This window comes from Parasteatoda tepidariorum, chromosome 12 (assembly GCF_982258835.1).
Source record: "Parasteatoda tepidariorum strain Cologne lab strain chromosome 12, Ptep-v5.0, whole genome shotgun sequence".
In the NCBI taxonomy this organism is placed as follows: Eukaryota; Metazoa; Arthropoda; class Arachnida; order Araneae; family Theridiidae; genus Parasteatoda; species Parasteatoda tepidariorum.
The window spans coordinates 3,244,176-3,261,368 of record NC_141766.1 but is presented as its reverse complement, the minus strand read 5'-3'; the positions used below and the strand labels follow the sequence as shown (position 1 = coordinate 3,261,368).

The 17,193-nt window shown below is 31.1% G+C and overlaps 1 protein-coding gene across 1 annotated transcript in view; it reads right to left on the bottom strand.

Moving 5' to 3' along the window:
• Nucleotides 1-1,063: 1,063 nt before the first annotated feature.
• Nucleotides 1,064-17,193, bottom strand: part of LOC107449173 (uncharacterized) — a 39,227-nt gene continuing 23,097 nt past the window's right edge. Inside the window, exons 2-5 of the mRNA XM_016064626.5 lie at nt 8,050-8,221; nt 6,838-7,107; nt 4,584-4,678; nt 1,064-1,963 (exon numbers count right to left, since the gene is read on the bottom strand). Coding sequence (XP_015920112.2) covers nt 1,622-1,963; nt 4,584-4,678; nt 6,838-7,107; nt 8,050-8,179 — 837 coding nt within the window. The 5' untranslated portion in view covers nt 8,180-8,221 and the 3' untranslated portion in view covers nt 1,064-1,621. The remainder of the gene's footprint in view (nt 1,964-4,583; nt 4,679-6,837; nt 7,108-8,049; nt 8,222-17,193) is intronic.

Sequence of the window (17,193 nt, the reverse complement as noted above, 5' to 3'; positions counted from 1 at the left end):
AAAAGAAGAGTTAAAATTAAGTACTTAATTGTTGTGTTACAACAATTATTGTGCTACATGAAGGGAAAAAATTATTTATAACTTTTGAACCATTGGCGAATTTCTGTAAAAAATTGGCGTTCGTTTACATACGATCATTTATTGTTGTTCGAGTTTTGCAGGATTTACCTATGAAACCATTCTAATATTACGTAAGAACCTAAGGGGCTTGTGAAGATTTTATGTTTGCTGACAAGAGAGGACATCAGCAATGCTTACGTAAGACACTAAAATCCCGTCATGCTCAATTTTTAAAAAAATGAAACAAAAGAAAATTAGGATAATAACTATACTTAGAAAATTTTGAAATAAAAATTAAATTTGGGGAAAGAAAAAGCTGGCAAAAATTCTATATATTTTAAAATTTTATGAAATAAATTAAAAGTTAACTTTGTTTAATAATGCAAAATTACATCTTTACTCAAGTTTAATCCTAAAATTCTTTAAATTAGAATTCCCGTATAAAATTAAAAAACGCTGTGTTTTTCTTACGTATGCATGAGAGGAGATTTGTGACTTATTTTTTGCTGACAAGGTATCAAAAGCATGCTTATGTAATATTTGCTCTTATTCGTTTACTTCTCATCCTAGCTATAGAAGTTCAGCATTAGTTATTAACTATATCCGAAAGTATGCAGTTAATTTTAAAATTTGAATAAAATGTTTGAATTCAGTAGTTTCTGAAAACCTTTATCTCATATAGCTAAAAAATTGTCACCATTGTTCCTCTTTCCACAAAAATTTTTAAGCCTCTTAATTAGTCATTGAAACAAAATAGAGTAAAATTTTACATTAGATTAAAATAATAAATCTGTAAAAGCAAAGCTGAAAAATATTTTCAGCCTTTGTTCGATTAATTTCAATGGCATTTATAACTTCATTTCGACAAATATAAGATATCGATCGCTAACTTAATAAATTATTTCTTAAGATTCATTAAATGCTGCAAAAGTTATAACTCAATATATAAAAATAATAACACAAATTGTAAAAAAATATATATATATTACTAATACACTATTGATTAATAACCATTCAAAATATTTTATTGATATTAATTATAATTAAATTATTGATAATAATTGCTATTAACGCAAATATACTAAAAATTATAATTTAAAAATGATGAATTATTACAATTAAATTATTAACGAAATTTGTTCTTCGAAGCTCTTTCGTCTTGGCAAACGCCCTAAACTTGAAAAAAAGCTATAATTTTAAACTCATGAAACTTTTAATAAATAATTTTGAAAACTTTATAAATAACAATGCAACATTGGTGTAACTTTTAAAAATTTAAATGTTTCAAAAACGCGTTTTATTTTGAAAAACGTGGCTTTTTTTTCGGGTTAACGTTCTTCGCCATTTTCACAATTAGCAAAAATGATAGATGCTAGATATAGGCCTTAACCTAACAGACGTGAGTAACTGTTACAAATTTGCAATAATTGCAAAAATGGCATATTACTTGTAGCATAATAAAATAGGCATAATAAATTATATAACTGGCATATAAATCGTAAAAAAACTTATTTTATGTGACGAGAGAGCTTTCGAAAACAGCTTTAAAATTATAGAAATTTCAAGGCTTCTTTTTAACAGCACCTGGAGAATTTTCTTGATACGATTCATTTTCATAAGCCAAAGAATTAAAATCACCCTTTTTTTCTAACTCGGGAGTTGGTACTTTTTCATCTTCATGGGCATTGTATGGTTGACCACTTGTTAGAGTAAAGCTTACGGCTCCATTTGTAATGTAATTTCGTCTCAAATCTGGTGAATCAGCATCAAAAGTTGGATTGCCGTAAGTTTCTGCACCTTTTCCTTCAGGGTCCACTTGTTGTTGCATAAGCTGCTTCCAAAATCGACGATTTTCAATGAGGTAAAGCAAAACTATCATTACATCCATACATATCACGAATATCTAAAAGAAATTTATTGTAAAGTTCTGACATATAAAATAACATTTCAGGAAATCAAGAAACATTTTGTAATTAACTCACAACAGCTACGCTAAGAGTTTTTAAGATTCTTAAACCGTTCAGTATCGGCGAAAGAAGCACGTCCATACGCTCACGTACTAAAGAGTCTGTATATGTACTAAGTACTAAATTGAGGCCGGTAAAACCATGGGCCGCTGGAATCGCTGTGAAAGGAGAATCTTCTGTACATGATTACGGTTGTGAACGTTTTAAAGATAATAAAATTAAAATACTATACTGCACTCATGTTTGTGTACATTGCAACACCAAGAAGGGGTAACTTACAATGAAATGTAAAGTGATTTAAAACATGCAAATGATTAGAATTACAAAATCATTGCGCATGCTCATTTGTACCCCTATCAGTATTATGTGGAATTAAATTTTAGCAATTCTTTAATAGTGTTGTAATTTTCGCAAGCATTAATGTACTACAATATAGATCGATGGGCAGATGGTAGTAGTAACCACCAGATCTTTGCATCATGCTTCTTAGCCACCTAACCGTTTTTGGACTTTTTTTTCTGTCAGAAACATTGCATTAGAATGGATTTCAAACAACTATGACATAGAAGGAAGTCAGTGTAATCAGATACAACAAAAAAAATGTTTCAAGCGGGTAGTCGAACTCTGGATTAAGCCATGGAAAGTGAAGACAAAACCCTTCATACCTATTGGGTGGCACAAATTTATTGAAAAACAGCTAATATGAACAGTGGCCATTAAAAAATATCACCCTGAATAACTTTTGTTTTAAATATTAGATGTTTGTTCTAATAACGTACAAAATTCCAATCTTAATATTTCAGAGGGTTATACCTTAAATTAAATAAAACAAACTACAAATACAACAACAACAAAAATTACGGTGATTGAATAAGCGTGCCTTTTCTCCGTCGGATTCTTGACTATCAAAACATGGGGGTTAATCTCAATGTGGAAAATAGGGTCCCACTTATTAAGTTAGAAGAGCGGTCGATAGTTTGGACCCCTTAACATAAATTTTCCTTTTTGCGTATGTCACCATATCTCAAAAAATTTTTAGCCGATTTGTTAACGTTTTGCACAAAATTATAAAACTTGTTTGAGGCAAATCCAAGCAAAAATTATATTTTTATAATTATTTATAATTTTTATTACTTTTTTATTATTTTATTTAATAATGGGAGAAAAAATTTGAAACGTAAATTGGACAAATTTCTACAAAATTTTAAATAACAAATTGCAAAATTTGAGCAAAATGAGACCAACATTTTTGGAGAATTAAAAAATTTGAAACAGGAAATTTTTTTTTTTAAAGTTTATGACTCACAAACTATAAACAACCCATTTCATTCAAATTTTGAAATTTATCACAAAATAACAGAGTTTAATACAATATAGATATTAGTATGGAAAAGATTTATTAATATTATTAAAAAACGAAATGTTGTTCGAAAGCAAACTCATCAGAGTGAAATGCTTCTGCAAGGGATCTAATTAACAATATATCCTCAGATAAAATTTACAATTAAGATTATAAACTAGTTATTTAAGATGATCCCATAAGAAAAACTCTCACGGATTAAAGAACGCGGAGATATACTACAGGTACAGCGTGTCCAGTTCACTTTCTTGGATACGCACCTGGAGAGCATAGTATGCCTAAATAAGGTAGGACATCAGTATAAAAGTGTAAGAAGTGCATACAAGCGCTTAATTTAGGTAAGGCAAATCTCAATTAACCTTCATTTTTCGTCTTTTTTAGATTTAAAACCTAAATGCGATTTTCTTTTCCTTTATTTATTTCTTTCTCTTTTTTAATTTCTTCGTTGCAGTACTAACCTTCTTAACTTCGTTTGGGTATCACGATGAATTTTCATCCTTTTATGCCTTTTTCACAACTCTGGGGTCAAGTCAAAGTCGGCAAAGTAATCAGTCAAAGTCGGGAACACTATATAATCATAGGTTAATGGCTATACAGTTTGGATGGCTATACTCTTTGGAACAGATTAATTTATTTGGAATAAAATATATGAAAACCGACAGCTAAATGGCATAATCTGATGCCTGCTTGTTGACGTCACAAAACTTAAGAAGCTGATTGGTTAAGGGAGGAAAAACGTGGATGGAAAGTAGAACTTGCTGTACTATCATCCAAGGACCAAGAACTTGGATGATCATTTACACGATCCAAGTTCAAAGCAAAACAAGTTTCCATCAATTTCAATTACTCTTCGTCCAAGAACTTGCATCGTATAAACAGGCCTTAAGACACGGGTAAAAAGCAAAACTTGTCAGCGGAGAAGAAAATAATGGAGAATCGAAACATTGAGAATAATATTCTTACACCGATTTCAAATCTGTAGTACATGAACAAATCATAAGTTGAACGTAAAACAATAAAATAATAATTAGAATAACCAAATTGAAGAACGGGCCTAGTCAATTATTTATAAATTTACAAAATAAATTAAAATATGACTAAGTTTCTGTGACTTTAAAATCACAAGTAAAATAAATATAAAAATGATGACAAAAATTTACAGGTGTGTTTATATAATAATAGAGGTAAATATTTACTTGTATCCAGAAAGACCACCCTTTTTGAACACGATATTCTTGTTGACTGTTCTCAGAAATACTAATAAGAAGAGCTACCAATACTGAAAGAATACCTAAACAACAAATAGTACGTGTAACTATGATTTAAAGCATAAATACCTATTTAAAAAATAAGAAAACATGGGTTCTGCGCCAATTTGTCCCACACAAGTTTGTCGCGAAACAATTCGTCGTGAGCACAATTTGTGGCGGCGACAATTCTTTATGGGCAAAACTCATCGCCACGATAATTAGTCATGGGCACAACTCGTGGCAACGACAATTCACCAGCGTACAATTCGTTATGAGCACAATTCCGTGTAGGCACAGCCTGTCGCAACGACAATGTTGCAACTCGTCAAAGCAACACTTCGTCGTGAGCACAGTTTTTTCACACAAATAAAATACATCTTAGTCCAGTAATTATAGCAATAAAAAGTTGTAACACTAAAACCATTTTTTTTTTTCGCAGAAAGCTTTGCTAGAGCATTATAAATAGTACATAGTAAACTTTCTTACATTCCTCTATACGCTTCTTCCTTTTTTATTTTATAGTTTATAACCGTCGTTGAACAGCCGACCTAATTTTTTGGGTTTACTACTTATGTTCAGCTCCGCAGCCTTGTAATTTTGAACCCCATCCAGAAAACAAGGAATTCCTGGATCAAGTATTGGGAGAATTTGCCTTCGTGGAGGACTTTTTGATGAAACTAACCAGCATTTGCGTTACATGGAGAGGAAAACCACGAAAACATCCCACGGTTATCCTGACGGCAAGGGGACTCATGATCCTTCTATCACTGAGGATATTTTTACGTCAGCACTGTGCTCGGTACAAGCGGAATTCGTAGCAACCAGCCATCACTGGGAATCGAACCCGCTCAACCTCAATGGAAAGCGAACGCTCTATCGCTTGAGCCCTCACTGCTCTTCTCCCTTTTTTTGTGGGAAATGGGATAGATTTGTAATGGGGAAAATTCAATATATTCTACACCGGTAAGTGAGATATTTTATGCTGAATTGAATAAAACCACTTACGAGGTGATCGGACTAATAGTATGGAAGTTATATGGGTTTATGTACAAAAAGTACAAATTCGTATGCATCTGACATTGCTATCTAAGGCATTGTTTCGTTTCTCTTTTTTACGAGACTATACGAGAGAAAGTTTGAAAGCGCTTTATATATAAAAAGTATTTATATTGTTACATACACTTATTACATTGCTATCTAGAAGCTATCTGAACATGTAAAGCCCGATGCAATTTTTTATGTTGAATTGAATGAGATAAAATTCAAGTCGATAGGATAAATAACTTTGAAATTATAAGGAATTTCTCCATAATAAGTACAATAAAAAATAACACTTTTATAACACAACAAAAAAAATTGCAACTTTTGAAATACTAATTTTTTCTGTTCTTGTTTTCTACACTCGATTAAGCAACAAAAAAAAAAAACACAGGAAAAAAATAGCTCCCTTTTTTGTATAGCAATGTTAGATGCGCGTATACAAGTGCAATATATATATATATATATATATATATATATATATATGCATGCAAGCACTACCCTACAAAAATGGAAGAGACACTTTCAGTTTTTAACATTTTCTTTAAGTTCCCAAGAAATATTTAGAGGATTATTAAATAACTTTAGAGATGTATGCTTAAGTTGTGTGATTTCTCATAAATATTATTAAAGTTCAAAAATTTCAGAGGTTTAAAAATCCGGTAATAAATTATGAATGAAAACAAGAATTTTAAACACCATTTGCCAGAAAATATAGCAATAAACTTGTAACTTCGATTACTTTGGTTGTTATTTGCAATAACTGCATAAAATTTCAAACACCTAGCTTGAATGGTTAGAGAAATACAGACGCTTTTATAAAAAAAAAAAAAAAAAAAAAAAAATATATTAATTTTTTTTTTCGCTATAATTATTTTATATATTATATATAAATAAATTTTTTTTTATTTTAAATTAAACTAAACAAAATTCTTGGAACAATTTTAAATTAATGACAAAATTATCAATTAAAAATTTTAAAAAAATTTATAACAAATTACTCAATATATGAGTATTTGAAGTAGTTCCTTTCTGAGCAAAAAAAAAAAAGTCAGAATTTCGTAGTGAATCGTATTTGGCAACTAATAAGAAAAGTTCGATTTGAGTACCTAAAAAATTTCTAGCAATTTTGAAAGTAGATTTTAAAAATAAAAAAACTTACTTGCAAGGACAGCGGCGGCGACTTTAGCTATGCACAAAACTTTAGGTTTGAGATTTTGAAGGTTCCGAAAAAAATGTGCAGCCCAGACAAGTTCGAGTGGCAAAAGTGCGAGAACAAGTAACAAATGAATGACTGCAAGTATTCCAGCAATTTGACAATAAATTGGAACTTGGAAAAAAGTATCCAAAGGATCGCAATCTTCTTTGTGTCGGGGTGCTTTGGTGGAACATAACACCCATAGACCATAATGACCCTCTTCTCTAGGTTTACCTAAACAAAATACGTTTGTTAAAAATTCAATTTCATATTTATAAAGAAAAATTTTAATTTATTTACCACTTTCATATTTCCAAGAAAGTAATAACAAAATTGATCTATTTTTAATTTTTTATATTGCAATGATTAGAAAAAGAGTGTTTGGATTAAGTGGATATTTTCTTGTGCTATCTACCATTTAAATTTCTAAAAATAATAAAATCATTTAATTAAAAATCAAGAAATTTTTCTTAATAATATATCATGGCAGGGTCGTATATTTCGTTTCTCCAAACTTTATGTGTAAATGGTAATAAATTTACGTTTTAAGATACCACTTTAATGCTTATAGTTATCGTAAAACAGGGATAACATGCAGCTGTATTGTTTTTACAAACGCTGTATTTCAAAAGCTCTGTTGTCAGACTAAATTACGCTATTTAGCGAATAATATATTATTTTTATAACTCTTGTGAGATTTTTTACAGTTAGGTTAGATTTTGCCCATATTTAGTCAGTGCCTTTATGCTAATTAAGAAAATGGCGCTTAATCTTCATATAAAGAAAGTTTTGTTAAAGCGGTTGTGTTCTAATTTTTTAACACTTGGAAAGTTACTCCAACGCTACATTGTCTGAGCTCATAAATATTTTCAAAAATTGTGAATAATTAACAAGCAAAATACTTATCTAATTCGGTTTTTGTAGAGTAAGTAGACCACGAAGAAGGGCAATTAACTGAAAGGTTATTGCAATCAAAATAACACTGCACAACACTGAAATTTATGGATGGCTTTGGAAGGACGGTGCTTATGGAAGTTGAGGGTGATTAAAATTAATTCTGATTTTTCCGTGTAAATAGACTGTGGTAAAGCTATTAATAGGAGTCGAAACAATAAAAATGCTGAACACTGAAATTATTGTATACCATTGTTTATGGAAGGTGAGAAAGATACTTACCCAATTCTGTTTTTGCAGAGTAAGTGGACCACCAAGATGTAGTAAGGGCAATTAATTGGAGTAGAAAGGTTATCACAACCACAATTAAACTGCACAACACTGAAATTAATGGATGGCATCGGAAGGGCATCTTATGGAAGTTGACTCATTTCTATGGGCATCCAAATAGCACCTAAAAATAATTATTTATTTTAAAAATGCCTTTTTTATATTAATCAAATGTTCATTTTGAAAGCACTTTTGCTTAGATCTTTTACTGTTTTAATGCAATTCTCTCCTATCATGCAGGCAAGAGAATTAAAAATGATCCGTCAAAAATAAGAGGAAATGGAAAGACTAAACCGGAACGTAGTAATGCGTCAAAAACAAGGTGTACAGAATATCATATTGTCGTCAAACGGGATAAATAAAGATTTTTAACAAATAAATATTATCCACTTAAAGATAGGCTGTTGAATATTAATAAAGCTAAAAAAAGAGTAAAAATAGTGTAAATAATGTAACATATAATGAGGTTTCGGTACTATTACCAAAATATGAATATTGGCATAGAAATGGTCGACACCAAGATTTTGGTTTAAATGTCATATTAGAGCTACTCTAAGAGTGCAGCGAACTTCAGATGTGATACGTCGAACCCCATTACACATCAGTATGCGTCAGCTAATGAACGATATCGACACGATACTTACTGTCATACTTTTGTTTTTATAGATACGAATTTCAAGTCACGAACAATAATGACTTTGAAAAAAAGGGATCCTATGCATGGTGGAAGAGTACAGTATCAGAAGAGATCAAACAAAATAGAAAGATTGTCAATGAATAGGTATACTTCTCGACAAATAAACATAAAATTTCAAAGCAAATATCGCTAAAAGTAAAGAAAATAAAAAAAAAGTTTTGTACTTGAAATAGTATTACTTATATATTTTATATTTAGCAATGATATTTGTTCAGTAAATACTGAAAACTGTTTTTGAAAGGTCTGGAAGTGGTACGATTTTGTTCGTAGCAGCTGCTCCCTAAATCATACAGCCCTCATAAATATTGAGTATTTATTATTACTAGAATAAGTAGACAATATGTAACAATTACTTAATAGCACAGTGTGATATTAATTTGTTGAACTGTTACAAGTATAGTAACCGCTAGCATGCTGTTACTATACTTGTAACAGTTCAACAAATTAATACAGCATGATTGATAAACCTATAAAATCTTAAAGAAACATGATGTTGCGCGCTACAAAGCTCAAGTGTTACCTAAAATGTGCTGCTTTTTAAGACTGCATCTTTTTGGGATCCATATAACCAATTTTTTACTTAGTATTTAGAAATGGGAAAATTGGCTCGGATAAAACCTTAAACATAGAAGGTACAGTCTATCAAATTACATTACAATGCATTAATTACTAGACTATTCCTATAATTACTACACTCCAGTAATTAATACCCTCAATTTATCCTTATAAAATTTAATAATGCGTAAAAATTCCTTATTAGCGTTTTTATTCTTCCTAATTTAAAAGTCTTAAAAAATCTGAAACAGTACGATAAAGATATATCAGAATAGACCACATTTGTACCTTTTACAGATTATCCCATTTTTTTATTTTGGACATCCTATGATTTCGTTCGATTTTTATAAAAATCAAGTGAAAAAAGTTGGGGACATTTAGATCAGCTGAGCATTCCGGAGTATCCTCGCCGTGATGCTGTTGCGATGTTCAGTCTTTGTACCTGGTATGGCAAGACTGTCTGGCTGGACATCTATTTGTTTGCGGACCCCTTTTGTTATTTCTGTGGGGATCACGTCATCATGAATGGTCATGACTAGAGCCCGGATTTTGATGACCTAAAAAATCTCAACTAATGCCCTTAAAAAGTGCAAAATATGCCCTTAAAAAGGGCCAAAAAATGCCTTAAATAAAGTAAAAATATTGAATTAAAAAAATATTTCGGTCTTTAAAATTATTATGAGTCATTTAAAAAATATAAAGCAATGCAATACTTGTTCTACGTTCATTAAAGTTTAAAAAATATGTTTTATATCCTAATATAACAAGAAAAGGAAAATATATTGACACCAAAATATTTTTATTTTGTATAGAAACTTTAATGGATATAACAACTTCCATCTCATAATATTACTAAATATCAGAATTACATTGGATTATTAAATGTTTTTTGATAATTTGAAATGTAAACGAGCGTCTCTTGTCTGAAAGTAAATTTTCATTCCTGCAGAAGCTTCTTTCAACGTCTACTGATGTTATAGATGCGTACTTGAAAAAGACGGTCTCACTTACTGACAATTCTTCTTCAACTTGAAAAGATTTTGCTTCACCTGTTAATATTCTATAGATTTTCTTCATTGTTTGGAAGCTAGTGTAATAATGAAAATTGATAAAAAAAATAGTAAAAATTGGAAAAAATCAACAAAAAACTTTAAAAAATGCATTAAAATGCAAAACACGCCCCAAAATTTAAGGAAAAATGCCCTATAAATCTAAAAAAATGCTCTAAAAGACAAAAAATGTCCAAAAATGCAAAAAAAAATGCAAATGTCATCAAAATCCGGGCCTTAGTCATGACATTTCACACTGCAGAGCGCTTCGTGGGAGTTCCTTGGTCGAGCGTTATTGGGAGGCTCGAGGCCGAATGAGACAATGACTTTTTGTTTTGTTTTCTTTTTTTTGTTCATGTCTTTTTTCCCCTTTTTGTCAAGTTCTCTGCCATTGGAAATATTTAAAAAAAAAAAGTCCACAAATGAGCGTTTTCTTTTATTTTTTTCTCTTATTTTCTGTATTCATTCCAATAAGAAACCTTCGCCATCTTGATTTAAAGTTAAATTTTTGATTTGTGTTTTCTTGATAATTTTTCGTATTCGAAAAATTTTGATGATCTAAAGTGAAGTACCCTTTAAAAAATTATAAAAAATAAAGGGGTCACTTTAATCGATAAGAAAAAACAGTGCTTGATAAATTGTAGATATTTTATACATTTTTCAAAAGAATGTATGCAATAAAATTGTGCGATTTATGGTTTTGAGTAGGGCATTAAAAACTACACATTTATCTGTTTTTAAATTTTTCTTAAATTTAATTTCAAAACAGTTAAAAAAGTTAATGAAAACCGATTGGGATGACGCTAAAAAATGATAGCGTAAATTACGCAAAAACAAAAATATCTATCAAAAATCTAAAAACAATAAACAGTCCCTGACCAAATTATTAGACGCACTATAAGATTCCATGCAAAATCTTAATTATTGGGTGATACTGAATAGCAATGCTGCTTTCACGCAGGTGAAACCGGTTTGCATTTGTTTGCCCTCCTCTATCAATTGGTTAACATTGTAATGCACTACGTTAAAAATTAATACAAATAGGAAGTATATAAAAAATCTCCTGAATAAAAACCCTTTACATGTATGTTTAAATATAAAATTATTGCATATAAACTCATGCAAAACATGCAATTAAGACACTACAGCGCGTCTAATAATTTGGTCTAATTATAATATACTAATACAATACCTGAAATAATAAACAGTCTATATTTATGTGGAATACAGATCCACGAAGCAACCATCTCAATCACGTGATATCAAGGACACTACACTTACATTACTCTTACTTGTACACCATGTAGATGGAATCAGTTAGAATGTCTGGCTCGAGTAGAACTTCAGCAGAATATGTATCTTATTTTTGTTAAGTTTAGCGTATCTCCTTTTATTTAAAGTCCTCTCTTCACCCCCTTTATTCCACAAATGGGGGCTCGTCCACGGGAATGTGGATCGCGATTTGGGCAATACTTTTCATTTTTTCAACGTTTATAGCCAACGAGTCAAATTTGAGCTATTAGAAACTATTTGAGCCGCGTAGGGCCAAAATTAATCCATTCTTCAAAACAACGTCGATTACGTCCCGTAGGGCAAAAATCACTAGAACTATTTGAGTCGAGAAGGACTAAAAATTACTTCCTAACTGTAAAACTACGCTGAGCATTGCGTAACCAAACTGTGAAAACGAAACATTCCATTTTTCAAGTGCCGCGCAGGGCTAAATTGAATGAAAAACGCTGTGAAGTTGCTGGAAACTACTAGAAACGTTGTGAAGTTGCTGGAAACTACTAGATTTGCCGTGGAAATTGCTGGAAACAACTAGAATCGCCATCAAAGTTGCTGAAAACTACTAGAATCACCGTTGAAGTTGCTTGAAACTACCGCATATCGTCAACTGATACAGAGTTCGTGCCTGAATTGTGTGTTGCACAAGTGTAACCGGATACTAAAAATTTTATCTGCAAAGAAACCTTTGAAGTAGGTGACTCTTTATTTTTTTTTCTTCTTTTTGTGAACATCATCATGTATAAATCAACAAAAACAGATTTAATAACTTTATCCCAAGAACTAAATATTCCCACTCCTTCAAACGCTACAGTAAGCGAACTGAAAACTTTAATTGAAAATTCAGACGAATATAAAAAAGACCCGAACAAAGTAAAGAAACTATTAGACGAAATTATAAACGCAAGGAAATTAATAGCTGACGAAGAATTAAAAATGCAACAACTTAATTTAGAACAAGAAAAAGTAAAATTAGCTAGAATAGAAAAAGAAATTCAACTTCAATCACTTAGTGACTTAGTCAAAATGAAGATATGAGCGTAAACATCAGTTCTGATTTAACTAAACCGCATCAAGATTTAGAATCACTTATTAAAAGTATACGAACCTTAACAGTAACTGTTCCGAAAAATCCTGAAAATCTTAGCTTATTCTTTAATTCTTTGGAGCGAGCATTCAAAACAAAAAACGTAAAAGATGAACTTAAGTCCGAAATTCTCACAGCAATTTTGCAAGAAAAAGCAAACAAAGAGCTTTTATACGTGGAAGAAGAGGAATTAAAAAATTACGAAAAACTGAAATCATTAACCTTAAGAGAATACCAATTAACTCTTCGACAGAGTCTATTTAATTTTCGCCGCGAAAGAAAAAATTTTGATGAATCACACATTCAATTTGCAACACGAATTCGTTCAACTTTTGAGTATTATTTACCTCTGAGAGAAGTAAATGACTTTAAAACATTATGTGATTTAATCATTTCCGATAAAATATATGAAACACTAGACAGAGATACATCCGCCCATATTGGCGTAAGAATGGCTAATGGTTGGTTCAAGCCTTTCGAATTAGCACAAGAATGCGATATTTACTTTACGGCAAAAAGAAAATCGCAAAATGAACTGCAGTTAACATTCGCAGATACAGAAAATCAACATCGATATAGGAGCACTTTTCATTCTAAAAACACTCATCAAGAAAAATATAGGGCAAACACTTATAAACGAACAGATAAATTGCCAGACACTGGAAACTGCTACATTTGCGGTGCGAATTCTCATTTCGCAAGAAATTGCAACATGAAATTTAAAGAAACTCAAAACCAAACTAATCCTTCACAAATTAATGCAAATCAGATTAATCAAATCGAAAGTAAAAACTCTATCAACGAACAATGTGTAAATAATTTGGAATTTATTGAATTAAAACTTAATGAACGAAAAATTGATTGTTTAGTAGATTCGGGGTCACGCATTTGTGTTATAAATAGCAAATATGTAAATTTGAAAGATCGTATTCCAGAAAGTTCAATTGAATTAAAAAGCTGTTTCGGAGAGATAATTAAAGCGAAAACTTATTCTCTTACAATTTCACTCCCAAGTCAAAACATCATTAAACGTGAATTATGCATCCCGTTCGCAGTAACCGATAAACTTTCGATGAGTTGCGTCATAATTCCTCAAGTAAAATCTCTTCTTTTCGAGAGTTCAGACTCGCCAGATGTTAAATTCAAAACAACTTCAAACACTTCGAATAAAAAAAATAAATGATCAAAATGCTTATGCAGGAGATTTATTGCAAAAGGAAAATTCTCAATCTCAATGTTTACTTTTAAACATGAAAAACGATCTGTGTTTAAATGATTCCTTGTCTTTTGATAGTTCTTTATTATGTGATACTTTGCATGATGATAAAAACCTTTTATTTAAATTTCATGATGATAATTTTAATTGTTTTCAATTGAATATAAATGATATAAATACTATGCACTTAAATCATATCAAAAATGAGCATGTTAAACAGGGTGTATTTAATCTTATTCAAAACTATAAGCCTCACAAAGTGAAAACAAGTAATTTAGAAATGAAAATAATCTTAACAGACGATACTCCTATTTATTGTAAACCTCGTCGATTACCATATGTTGAAAAACAAATAGTTGATTCTCAAATTAAGGAATGGTTATCAAAAGGAATGGTTATAATTAAACCAAGTAATTCAGATTTTGCTTCCCCTATTCTTTTGTGTAAGAAGAAAAATGGTACTATGCTTCTTTGCGTGGATTATCGTAAGTTAAACAAAAAGACAATTAAGGATAGATTACCCCTTCCTGTCTTAGGTGATATTTTAGATAGTATAAGCGAGGCAAAAATTCATTCTCTACTGGATCTTAAAAACGCATTTTTTCACTTACAAATAAATGAAGATAGTCAAAAACAAACATCATTTGTCACCACCAATGGTCAGTATGAATTTACCAAAGTGCCCTTCGGTTTAGCCAATAGCCCAGCCGAATTTCAACGATTCATTAATCACATATTCAGAGATCTTATTAATGAAGGTATTATGGTAATATACATGGACGGTATAGACGTAATAGCGAAGGATGAAATAGAAGGTTTAGAGCGTTTAACAAAAATCTTTAAGATTGCCTCAGAATATGGCTTAGAGATAAAATTCGAAAAATGTCAATTTCCAAAAACTAAAGTTAATTTCTTGGGACACATAATCGAAAACGGAACTATCACACCTTCAATGGAGAAAACGAAAGCAGTTACAAATTTTCCTGAACCTAAGAATATCAAACAAATTCAGAGTTCCTTAGGCCTTACAAGTTATTTCCGTAAATTTATTCAAGGATATGCATACATTGCAAAACCATTAAGCGACTTATTGCGTAAAGAAACTAATTTTATTTTTGGACCAGAACAAAAAATCCCTTTTCAAAAATTGAAAGAAAAATTATCAACAAACCCGGTTCTTAATTTGTTTAGATAGGGTGCTAGAACTGAATTGCATACAGATGCAACTTGGTTACGGAGCAATCCTATTGCAAGAGGGAGATGATGGAAAACTCCACCCAGTTCATTACATGAGTCGAAAAACCTCAGTACAGGAAGAAAAATATTCCAGTTACGAGTTACAGGTCTTAGCTATCATAACAGTTTTACAAAAATTTCGCATTTATTTATTAGGACAAAAATTCAAAATTGTTACCGATTGTTCAGCATTCCAAAAAACTATGGAGAAAAAAGAAATTACTCCTAAAATAGCTCATTGGGCATTATTTCTAGAAGAATTTGAATAGGAAATAATTCATCGTTCAGGGACACACATGCGCCTCGTTGATGCCTTAAGTCGTTATCCAATAATGATTATTTAAGCCCCTGTAATAACACCTAACATTTCAACAGCCCAAAAAGATGACGAATTTATATCAACAATTGAGGAATTAATTAACTATGGTAAAACTGAAAATTACTTTGTGAAAAATGATATTCTTTACAAAATTGTGAACGATAGAAATTTATTAGTGGTCCCTAAGACCATGCAAATAGAAATTGTAAAAAATGCTCATGATTGATCATGAATTAGGTCATTATGGGGTAACTAAAACAGAAAATCTTTTTAAAGATAAATATTTTTTCCCAAACATCAGACAGTGCGTAGAAAATGTAATTAAAAGTTGTGTTAAGTGTATTTTAGTAAACAGGAAAAAGGGAAAAGCAGGGGGTTTATTAAATCCAATTCCAAAAGGTGACACTCCATTAGATACATATCACATTGACTTTATCGGTCCAATGCCTTCCACCAGTAAAAACTGCAACCATATTTTTTCAGTGGTAGATGCATTTACAAAATTTGTATGGCTCCATCCTGTAAAATCTACATCATCATTCGATGCCATTCAGAAATTAAACCAACAACAAACAAATTTTGGAAATCCTAAAAGACTGATTAGTGATAAAGGTGTCGCGTTTACTTCAAAAGAATTTAGTGACTATTGTGTAAATGAAGACATTACTCATCTTACCATCACAACTGGAATCCCACGAGGAAACGGAATGATTGAAAGGATTCACGAGACACTCATTCCAATTTTAGCAAAACTATCCATGAATGAGCCAGAGAAATGGTATAAATACGTACCATTAGTACAAAGAACATTAAACTCTACTACATCTAGAAGTACCAAATACACACCGTTTGAATTACTAACTAGCATTAAAATGAAACAAAAACAAGATGACAAGCTTTTGGAAATATTGAAGGAAGAACATGAAAACATCATTATGTGTAACAGACAAGAAATTAGTGACAACGCTAAAGTTAACATTTATAAGATTCAAGAGGAAAACAAGCGAACATATGACAAAAAGCGGAAGAAAGCTCACAGGTATGAGAAAGGTGATGTCGTTGCCATTCAACGAACGGAGTTCGGTACAGGACTCAAGTTGAGACCAAAAATCTACGGTCTTTATGAAGTTACTAAGGTGAACAACAACGATAGATACAATTTAAGAAAACTTGGAACTCACGATGGTCCTAATATAACCTCTGCTGCAGACATATGAAGATCTGGGGAAATTGAGGAACTATATGGACTGAAAAAAAAAAACTAACTTTTTTTTTCTTACAGCCAATTGTTTTGAAATATTTGCTTTTGTACTGTTCTTTTTTTTCTTCTGTAATTTCAGAAAATTTCCTTTGGAACAAACATGTCAACTAGTGAGATAGTGGTCACCACGGTCGGTGAAGAGCAATACGGCCGTGTGGAATACAGATCCACGAAACAACCATCTCAATCACGTGATATCAAGGACACCACACTTACATTACTCTTACTTGTACACCATGTAGATGGAATGTCTGGCTCGAGTAGAAGGCTAGCAGAATATGTATCTTATTTTTGTTAATATATTTTGTTAAGTTATCTCCTTTTATTTAAAGCCCTCTCTTCTTCCACATTTTTACAATCTATCCTCTAATTTATTTTATATATCTTCT